At 36.8% G+C, this 11,574-nt stretch overlaps 1 protein-coding gene across 5 annotated transcripts; it reads left to right on the top strand.

Moving 5' to 3' along the window:
• The first annotated feature begins 6,960 nt into the window (after positions 1-6,960).
• Positions 6,961-10,539, top strand: LOC144711429 (uncharacterized). Of its 5 annotated transcripts, none has more exons than XM_078585433.1 (6): positions 6,961-7,084; positions 7,852-7,915; positions 7,992-8,029; positions 8,103-8,218; positions 8,897-8,988; positions 10,298-10,539. In XM_078585433.1, exons 4-6 carry the CDS (start codon positions 8,174-8,176, stop codon positions 10,476-10,478), a joined length of 318 nt encoding a protein of 105 aa, XP_078441559.1. In that variant the 5' UTR covers positions 6,961-7,084; positions 7,852-7,915; positions 7,992-8,029; positions 8,103-8,173; the 3' UTR covers positions 10,479-10,539. The 5 variants fall into 5 exon arrangements, with proteins under 5 accessions (XP_078441559.1, XP_078441557.1, XP_078441558.1 ...); XM_078585431.1 differs by lacking the exon at positions 6,961-7,084 and adding an exon at positions 7,149-7,286; XM_078585432.1 differs by lacking the exons at positions 6,961-7,084; positions 7,992-8,029 and adding an exon at positions 7,149-7,286.
• Positions 10,540-11,574: the final 1,035 nt, after the last annotated feature.

Below are 11,574 nucleotides of genomic sequence, written 5' to 3'. Positions count from 1 at the left end.
CCTCCCCTCAGACGAGGTTCGAGAAGTCTAACCTCCCACCATTGGGTGACCCCGTCAGAGTCCCGGGAGTCAGAATCCCTTGTTATTCGGTGCTTGCATGTACCACACGTAGATGCAATTTCTCATTTCATTGTAGTTTATGGGTGTTAGGAGTAACCGTCAGAAGACAACACCGCCGTAATCTGATATATTATCCCTTATCGGCACCGAAGAATCATATTCAGTGTCAATCAGTGGACGTCCTCGACGACATCCAACATCACCATGGTGAATTTCTTTTAGACCTTTCCCTATTTATGCTAAGTGGATATTATTTATACAAAACCCCCAAACATAAGTATATCGTTTGATATCCAAAAGGCCATTTGTGTGTAACCCTCTACAGCCATGTACCGGTCTAGTTAATGAATCCAATGACCCAATAACCTATATTGGCCTTCCAAATTAATCAACTATATCATCGTATATATTAATTAATGTCAAATCGATTTAACCCAATTGATAGGTTGAGTCTTCAACATGTGCTTTTGAAGCAACACTTCGTGCTTTAGAAGATACAAAGGAGTGTGTACTAACTCACTCATGGAACATGTTCTTCATTGGTTATTGTGTACATATAATCGATCATACACTTGATGCTCCTTGGATGACTTAGGGTATGGTCAACTATCTAACCCTAATCGGTCATCTGAGTTAGTACTAATGTGTTTGGAAATCATCGGAGAACTCTTCTCCGATATTTCACTACCTTGGCCAAGGACTTCATCACATCATCTTCCTTGATCTGTCTCCTCTTCTACCAATAGTGGGCGATTCCATCTTGAGCACTCAATCGTCTTCGTGAACTACTTGATGCACCCGAAGTAAAACTACATAAAATCCGATGATTACAAACTTTTAGGTCTTTACACACAATATGTCTTTGGTGTCTCAAGTCTAATGACCACATACAAAACTGTGACACAAATAACCCTGATAGATATTTTGGTATAATACCATTCAGGGATTCGTACGGATCAATTTAATAAACTCGTTCCTCTAAAGAGCACACACTATCTATTCATAGTGTCTCCACACTAATGGCTACGGACCAACCATACTCATCATATGTGTATCGACTCACTCATGGAACATGTTTGTCATTAGTTACCATGTTTGCATAGTCCCTCATCCACTTGACGCTTCTAAGATGACTTAGGGTACGGTAAATGTCAAACCCTAATCAGTCATCCGAGTTAGTACTGATGCATTCAAAAATATCAGAGAACTCTTCTCCAATATTTCACTACATTGTCTAAGGACTTCATCGCATCGTCTTCCTTGAGCTGTCACCTCTTATACTGAGGGTGGATGATCCCATCTTGACCTCTCAATCGTCTTTGTGAACTTCTTGATGTATCCGAACTAAGGCCATTTAGAATCCCATGATTAGAGACTCGTTGGCCATAGTCAAAGTACAATCGTCCGTCCACAAGACGTCTTTGGTGTCTTAGGTTAAGTACCACTTACACAACCGTGGCGAGAATAAACCTGATCGACAATTCAGTTTTATATCATTCAAGGATTTATAGGAATCAATTTAGTGAACTCTTTCCATTAAAGAGCACCTGCTATCTATCACTAGCGTCTCCACACTAATGGATACGGGACCAACCACACTCATCATAAGAGTGAGGCTAGATAGTGCTATTCTATCTGGATATTTCAATGTCCTTCTCGCATATACTTCAAAGAGGAATATTTAGAACACATGCTTAAAGACTAGTGATCAATGTATTATGATCTTATCATAATTCGCTAAGTCAAATTATGTATTCATGGACTTCATTATAAGCATCACACGTGCACGATAATGAATATGTTCTATTAATGAACATGGAATGAGACATGGAATGCGTGATTGGCTTGTCAGCCACATATATTTCCATCAGAAGGCACCCAAAGATAACTATAGAATGGAGAAGGATGGGCACGTGAAGAATAATGTTATATGTGAATTCATGTAGGACTTTCTCCTATTTGTGATAGATGGGTACTTTTCATAAATTCATAGAATTTGAGTATATATTTTGACATCCAAATATCATTTGAATGTGACCCTTTAGGCCCATGTATGTTTGGTATTTGACCACAATGGCCCAAGAACATAAATTGGATAACTGTGTTAATTAATTAAATATATCAACACGCATACATAAAGATATTAATTAACCAATAACCAAGTTAACCAAATCAATTGTAGATTGTGGAATTCCAAAGTACATCCCGTGCTTTGGAAGATAAAAATGAGTATATTAACTTTCTCATAGAAAGTTTATCATCATTAGTTATCGTATATGTATAATGGCCATCTACTTCATACTCCAAGGACAACCTAGGGAATGATCAACCTTCAAACCTAATAAGTAAAACCCTATTGATGCTTTTGTAAATCATAAAAGAAACATTCTCTCACACCATAGTGCTTGATGGATATTATGTGGCCATCAAACCAATCACATTTTCATGTCATGTTTTAAGTTCACTATCATTCCTGTGTGGTGTTTATACTAAAGTGCATGAGCTCATGTAATGTCTGAGCGAGTTATGACAAGGTCACACCTCTTTAAACAAATTATAAATATTATTAGTTAAAAGTCACTCGAGAAAGACATCAGACTAGCTGGAGAGAGTAAAAATATAGTATGGTTGATCTTACTTCAACAATAAGTATTGATCTTATTACAGAGACACTAAAGATATATAGTTTTTGATCTTTAGGAAGATTTCACTGAATTAGTATGTATGAATCCCTAAATGGTATTATACTCAATTGCTAATCTTTTTGATTCGTATCACGATCGTATAAATGATGAGTTAAATTGCAGTAGCAAAAATACATTGTGTATGAATGATTATTTTTGACTAATACGAGGAGTCTCTAATCATGGAATTCAAACATGTCCTATCTTGGATTTAGCAAGATGTGCATGAAGGTAATTGATTGGTCAATATGGGATTCCCCGTCCTCGATATAGGAGGAGATTGACTTGAGGAAGAAGATGCATTAAATCTATGTTGAATGTAGTGAAGATACTAAAGAAGAAATTCCACAATGACTCTTGTTACGCAATAATACTAACTAAATGATGGATTAGTGCTTGGCGATTAACCATACCCTAAGTCATTTTGAAGTATTGCATAGACGAAGGATTATTAATAGATAGTAACTGATAGTGGTAAAGGTTTTAAGAGAGATTTCAATCACTACTATATATCTTCCAGAGCACGAGGTATAGTTTAGCACCCCATGGGTTTGAGTTTGAATCCATCAATTACGGTAAAGCAATACTTAATTAATCACTAAATATGTTGATATAATTAGTTAATAAGTCTGGCCAATATATGTTATTAGGCCATTAAAGTAATGAACTATACTAATACATGGGCCAAGAGACACACATGAAGTTGATGAATGATAGTAAATATACTTCAACTTGTGAGGAATTTTTTTAAAAGCCCCTTAATAATTATACTAGAGGAGGCAAGGGCTTTTCTTCCCTTTTGATCACTCCAATCATTCCACTAGTGAGACTTAATGTTGATGAGATGGACTAGATCTTCAACAAGCATTGGATAAGAAGAAGAAGATATCCATCTTCTCGCTAACCATGTGGATATGTCTAGAGGTCAGACACATGAATGGCTCAAAGAGTCTACCTCAATTATCAAGTCATAGGTAGAAGCAGTTCCCCCCAAGGTAGTGGGATTATTTGATAATATATATATATATTAGTTCATAGCTTCCACAACACAAAATAGAGTTTTCAAAACTCAAGAACCTAACGATGCCTAGACAAATGACTTCATTGTATCATCACCCTTGAGCGTTCTACTCTAATGTCGAGTTCAAACAATCGCATCTTGACCGCTCAATCATATTCATGACCTTCTTGCTGCATCCGAGCTAAGATGATTTAGAATTTCACAGCGAGGAACTCCTAGTTCATATTCAAACCACAACCATCCATCCACATTATTAATTTGGTGTCTCAAGTTCAAGGACCACTTACACAATCATAACATGAATCAGCTTGATTGAAAAGTTGATATTTATGTTCAGGAATTCATATGGATCAATTAAATGAACTTTTTTCATTAGATAACCCACTCTATGCCATTATTATCTCCACGATAATTGGCTACGACATCAATCATACTTGGCATATGAGTGAGACAGTACAATATTAATCTATTAATATATTTTATGTCTTTCTTGAGTATCGTTTGGATATTTCTATTTATAACACATGTTTAACAACTAGTGATCTACGTATAATAACACCAACTTTATTTTTTCTGCGAATACGTGAATTTATTGACTTCATTATAAGCATTTCACGTGAATATATGATATGTCAATGAATATTGTACGAGACGAGGACTGTGTGATTTTCTTATCGGCCACATATACTTCCATCAAGTATGACTTATGTGTGTGAAATATTGTGGATCAAACTTTGTCATTATCGTCACTAGATTTCATCATCTTGATCTTTGTTCGTCATTTTCTTAGATGAATCGGGATGATGATGGCACAGTTTTCATTAATGTTGGGTGATAAGGGTGGGAAATAGATGTTGGAGAGCGACAACATATTACTCATGGGTATCACCATCCATGTTCAGCGTTGGACAAATTGCGATGATCATGATGATGGCGTGATGACAAGTCATATGTGGAACGTGAGAAAGTTAACAGATGCCACAGGTCCCAAAATCCGTAAGAAAAACATATAATTAGGCAAATCAAATATTATGAATTATTTACATTAATTTTTTTTCCTTAACTACTTTTAATTTTTTTAGGGAACTATATTTTGGACAACCCTTTGCCTTTAGTAGCATAAATAAGGCCACATTATAACCTTGAAGGAGACAATTTGAGTTATTTATTTTTTGTTATGGACCATGCTTCTGATTCCCTAGTGCTGTCCATATTAGAGAGTGCTCCATTGCTCATAGATTAACAGGCTGAAGATACTAGTTTTATGGATTCAAGACTTAGTTTTCTGGACTCAAGTTGTTTTTCTAATTTGTTCATGAACCATCACGACATCAACTAATCCATCAACAGTCATCTTCTTGATATTGGTAACATGATAAATACATGTAGATTTTCAAACATTTTAGATGTTTTTGGTATTATTAATTTAGAATTTATCATGTTATCACTCAAATTAACTTAATATTTATGCACTAGCTATAAATTCTAATTTTTGCACATTATGGTTATTTTTTATCAAACACCTTGGCTTCTTTGAAATTGTAGTACTGATGAGTATTCTATAGTTTCACATGTGCATAAATTTATAGGAATGAGAAAATGGTAACTGTTAAAGAGTTGGAGAATTTTTGTGAGCTTAATTGTGAAAGGATCAAGTGGAGTTGTGGACATTCAAAAGAGAAATATGAGCAAGATGGGCCACTACATGACCTGCCCATTGGACTTTCAAAAGCCTTATAAATAAATAAGCTAAAAATTACAAGGGGAAGTTCTCAACCAATGGAGGAAAGAGGCAAAATGGCAAGAAAAGAGAATAGAAAATCCCAAAAAACTATGTTAGTAATTCTCCCAATGTATAAATAGAATTTTCTTCCTCATTTCTCCTCATCCTGGATGTGCTCTAGCAAGTGGCTGGCCAGTAGGACAAGATATTTTCAGAATCCAGGTTGCTCAACCTGCTTAATGTAAGTTTATTGAAGTTTTATCTTAATCTCATATATTGTTTGCATTGAAAAACGCCTGATCCTGGTAAAATATAAGGATACAGACTTGAGAGGAAGCATTTAGGGCTCAATGAACTTGAATTGAGGTTTATGATCTTAGATTTCTATCTTCCCCATCATTATCCATCCATTTTCCCTTAAAATCCATCATTTTCTCACTCTAAACACTCATTTTCATATTTTCTCTCTCTAGAATACATTATTTCTCTCTTGACCTTCATCCATATCCCTATTTTCCCCCCTAAAAATTTCATAAAAAATCTTCTTCATTTGCACCTTCAAATTCTATCTCAAACTCCTACACTCTCTCTTCATTTTCTCTCTCTATCTCCTCATTTCGTCACTTTCTCTCTCTCTCTCTCTCTCTCTCTCTCTCTCGTGAGTTGTTTATTTGTCTCTCTAGACCTTCATCCATATCCCTCATTCATCCCCTCAAAATTTCATAAAAATCTTCTTCATTTACACCTTCAAATTCCCTCTCAAACTCACTCTACACCATTTCTTCATTTTCTCTCTCTCTATCCTCTTATTTCGACCTATCTCGCTCTAAATCTTCAAGCATTCCCCATCGAGAATCCCAAAAAAATCAAATTTAAGTATCATTTTTTTATCCTTTCAAAACTCAAAATTTCCCCCTCCTAGCCGCCATTGTGCACTACCGTGCGGTGCCGTGTGGCGCTTGTGCGGCAGGGAAAGCCCTCTGCCTGCCGGTCCGTGCGCGGGCAGCGCACACAACTGCAGGGCACAGGGCTTAGCCCATTTGGCTAAGTCTTAACTTAGCCAAATTGGGTTGAACCTTAGTGGGCTGACACACTAAGGCCAGCCCTTTACGGGCCACACCTGGCCCGCCGGGCCATCCGCTCTGCCGCCGCTGCCGGTATTATACTCAATTTGGCTAAGTCTTAACTTAGCCAAATTGGGCTGAACCTTAGGGGGCTGACCCACTAAGGCCAGCCCTATACGGGCCACACCAGGCCCGCCGGCCCATCCGCTCTGCCGCCGCTGCCGGCAGTGATTGTCGGAGCAGGTAAATTTTATATTTTTAGTATTTAAAAATTATTTTAAAAGCAATAAAAATAGAACAAATATTTTCTGCATTTAAAAAATCCAAAAAATTAGGAAAAATCCAGAAAATCTATACTACTATAATAGGAATACATGTGCGCTTCTGGCCTCTGATTGGCTGACAAAATAGTGAGAGAGAGTGAGAGAGAAGAGAGAGAGAGAGATCGAGAAACGGTTGAGAACGGTTTCATTTTCGACAGTTTTTTTCGATCGAGAATTCCTATTTCGTCGAGAGTTGCTTCGAGCAAAAGGTGAACAATCTCTGTCTCTGAAGTTTGGTATTATTCCCATTGTTGTGCCCATTGGCATTCGAAACTTCGATATTGATGGGGAATTGTGGGTCGAATTGCGGTTGATACCATCTGAGCCGTGGATTGGTGTTGTATCTTGGGCTTGTGTCCCTTTCGAAAACCAAGTTCGAGTTGTCGCCATTTCGATTGTTCAATATGATGGGTGAGTTTGTGGTCGCCCCCATCAAACCCAAGTCTTGATTTTTACTAGAGAATATTTTTACTATCTGTTCTCCACTCTTTAGTAGTTTTTGAATAATCATCATCGTTGTCATCATCGTCGCCGTCATCATAGTCTGCAGCTTGAGTGGCTGTGAAGATTTCGGCATCATCCTGCCGCAGATGAATGACGATGACTATTTAATCTTCTGTCATCTTCTGAACGATGTTAAGAAGGGGAAGATGATGAGGAGAGGCCATAATGAGACATCATCGTCCTGGCCATCCTCATCCTGAGAAGAATGATGATGAGACAATGCCGAAATTGCACCAAACTTCCAATCAAGTGTAAGGCACTGCAATAGAAATAAACTTCAGAAATTTGGATCTCAGTCAATTTTGAGATCTCATTCTCAGTCTAAATCCAAATTTCGAGGATAATTTCGAGATCATAATCTCGATCTCAGTCAATTTCAAAAATTCTGAGATCGAGAACATATATTCTATTTCAAAATCATATGATTCTGAGATCGAGGAAACTCGATCTAACATGGCTGATCTGTCATCAGGTATGAGAATCTCGCCATGGCCGTTTTCTGGAGGTTTTTGTTGCTGATATTACGGGAAATTGCGGTAGAATTCTTGCTCTGGCTTCTGCATTTCGATCGGCGTCTTCTTTCCTATTGATTTTGAAGCTAATGCATGTTAGATCGAGCTTCCCGGTGCACCTGGCTGATCTGTCATCAGGTATGAGAATTTGCACTGAATAAGTAGCGACATTAATCGGCTATGGCTGCTCTTTGATTGTTCCGATGAGAAGATGATCCGATGAGGAGTGGAATGACAAATGCAATGGCTTCCAAAGGCGATGCCGGAGTATTCATCCTATAAATGGACAAAAGTTGGATGGATGACGAAAAGCTCCAATGCTCAATGGTTTGAATCTCTCTCGCTCTCTGTTTTGGTTGTGGTTATCTCAGCTGACACATGGTTAATAGTTAGATTCTCCTTCGAATTGGCAAACCACAGTCTTCCACGTAGTTTTCTGGTCAAGATTTTGGGCATTATGTCCATCAGCGTGTTTCCTTCACGACCGTGTTTTAAGGTCCCAAGTTGTTGAAAAAGGGCGTTTTGTGCAGCAAAGTTGATCCCTTCCCCCATTATGATAGGAAATAGGAAGAAAATCAGAGAAGAAAACTGGCCAGATTTTGCAATATAAATTACTGAGAGTTTGTAAATTTTCTCTCTTATTTTTCGTTAAAAATGGAAACTCTTCACTTCTTTTCCTCATCCACTCTCTTCTGGTAAATTGGATAAAATGTCTAATTTCCCCCCCACTTGATAGGAATTTAGAAGAAAATTGAGTTAGAAAACTGGTCATCTTTTGGCAGCCTGAATCAGATGCAATCTGAAAAATTATCCTTTTTATTTCCTCTCAATAATGAAAACTATTCTCTTATTTTCCTTATCCAGTCGCTTCTGGATAAGGAGTAAGCCAAGGAGTATGAATCCAAGGTAGTACATTCATAAGATGGCATACGGTTCATTAGATAGTTTGAGATTATCCATTTCATATTGTTAATCTCCTAATTTATTTTGGATTTTTATGAAAAGGAACTGATCCAGCTGAAGCGGGAGGCCAGATTGAAAGGTGGATTCTACGTTGAGCCTGAGGCTAAGCTTCTCTTTATCATTCGAATCCGGGGGTGAGCGCACGTCTTTCGCAAGAATTACCAATGTTATTTTATATCGGAATATATAATGCTCTTTGCACCGTTTCTCTATTTAATTTATTTGTCTGCTGCACACATTTGTTCCTTTGATGAGGCATGTCTCTATCATAGATAACATTATTTATAAGCTCACAACCACGAATTCAATCATTTGTTATTGTTGCTGGATTTTTTGGTGTGAAAGATGAACAAAAAGGAATACTCTAATCTAGCTAAATAGGAAAAAAATAAGACGTGCACCGACAAATTCTGATCTCAATTCTGATCAATTTCGATTTGGATTTAGAGTGAGACTGAGATCTCAAAATTGACTGAGATCAGAATCTCGACCTCAGTCAATTTCCGATCAGAATTTTAGATCTCAATTTCTGATCGAAATAGGACATATGATCGAAATTGACTGAGAATCTCGATCTCAGTCAATTTCAAAAATTCCGAGATTGAGATCATATGTCCTATTTTGAAATCATATGATTCTGAGGTCGAGATCATACGAGATCGAGATCAAGATTCTGACATCAAATGTCGGAATTGGTTGATCAAATTTTGAAATTGATTGATGAAACGTCGACAGGTTCATCAATTTCAGTCAATTTTGAGATCGCGATTCTGATCTCAGCGAATCTTTCAATCTCAGTCTCAGTCTGACATCAAATCTAAATTGATCAGAATTGAGATCAGAATTTTCGAAATCGACAGTGATTGAGATTCTCAGTCAATATCGAGATCGGTCTCCCGATCGATCTAAATTGATTGATGAAGAGATCGAAATTGAGAGAATCTCGAAATTGACTGAGATCGGGAGACTGAGATCTCAGTCTCGCAAACAGAATTTAGATTTGATGAAAAGATTCTGATCAATGGAGAACTTCGATGTCCATCGATCAGAAATTTTCTTGATCTCTTCATCTTTGATGAACAGATAAAATAAAAATCGATCGAAATAGGACATATGATGAAATTTTCTATATTTGATGAAAAGATAAAAAAATTGGACTTCTCGATAGAAATAGGACATATGAGAATGGAATTAATCACCTTTTGCTTGAAGCAATTGCTGGAGGAAAAAAACTGTCGACGACGAAAACGTTCTCAAGCTGTCGACAACGAAAGCGTTCTCAAGCTGCTTCTCTCTCACTCTCTCTCTATCTTTGATGAGTCTGAATTTCATCAGCCTTTCACAGAAGACAAATGATTTCAATGGCCTTATTTTTTCCGTCTTTTAATAACTTACTAAGGTCATCAGTCCTCTGAAGAATGCCAGTGCCTTTGATTTGGTCAGATTCTTCGTCATCAGAGGAGTTGAAATCGTCGGCAGTCGAGCTAATTCAGTCTGTTGCAGGGTTGAGTTTGATGTGCTGGGCATGCAGCCGAGAGATGAAGTCGCTGCTGGAGATGACGGTTTCGTTGGCATTCTGCTGAAGTTTTCTCAGTCTGTTGACCTTAGTGACGTCGACTCTTAGTGATTTGAATACGAATTTCGATCGGAGCTCTAATTTTTAGTTGTTTTATTTGTTTCACAAATCGAAATGTTTGGCTCATAAACCGAAATTCAAATGTTTGGCTCATAAGCCAAAATTCAGATGTTTGGCGAAATTCAACCAAAATTCGAGCAAAAGGTGATTTCTTCTAATCTCAATCTGAGATCCTAAATTTCAATCGAGAAACCTTAAATTTTGATCCAGAAGCCCCCTAAATTTCTTCTGAATTTTGCTCTAAAATTTAGATCTCAGTAATAAAGAAGGTCGAAGAGATCGAGAAAATTTCTTATCAATGGACATCTCCATATTTACTGTGAGAGAATTATTCATAATCTGATTTCCTTCTCTCCCAGGATGAGGACAAGCTAGCATTGCGAGCGGGCCCCACTAGTTTACATAATCAATTTACAGTAATTTTGATATCTAAAAAATTCTGAAAAATCTCTAACTCTCGTTTTTAATATTTCTAGCAATTTTTGGTGTAAATTAAATTTCAAAAAATTATAAAAAAATTATTTATGATTTCAATTTTTAAGAAAAATTAGGAAAATTAGTGTAAAAATATTTTTAGTGTTTTTATTTTTATTTATGCTTCAATTTGCACAATAGGAAATTATATAAACTACCTAAAATCCAGAAAATTTCCAGAAATTATATTTTTCACTTTTAAAATCATTTTCTTCATCCCAGGCTAGAGATAAAATCCTGAAATTAAATTTCTGCCTCTCTGTGGGTCAACCCCGTACTTTCCCTATATTAATTTTAGAGTATCTAGGTGGAAAATTTTCATAATATTGTTGGTTAAGTCTGAATCAAAATAACGACATAAAACCCCTAAATTTGGACTTGTCAACTACCGCCTTTGCCGGGGAGGCAATGCAAATTTGATTTACGATTGTTTTTAGGTTTGGAATTTCTGCCCTTTCTATTTTCTATATGCTTGACTGAAGTTTGAAGTGCATGGATATTTTTTCTTGATCGTGGAAAGGGAGACAAGCACGTGGTGAACTCTAAACTTTTCTCTTACGATATTTGTTGTAGTTATTTTTATTTTCTTCATGTTAGTCATTTTATGCAA

Source organism: Wolffia australiana, chromosome 13 (genome assembly GCF_029677425.1).
Source record: "Wolffia australiana isolate 7733 chromosome 13, ASM2967742v1".
NCBI classification, from domain to species: domain Eukaryota; kingdom Viridiplantae; phylum Streptophyta; class Magnoliopsida; order Alismatales; family Araceae; genus Wolffia; species Wolffia australiana.
Note: the sequence above shows the minus strand (reverse complement) of the source record. Positions and strands in the feature narration are given on the sequence as shown.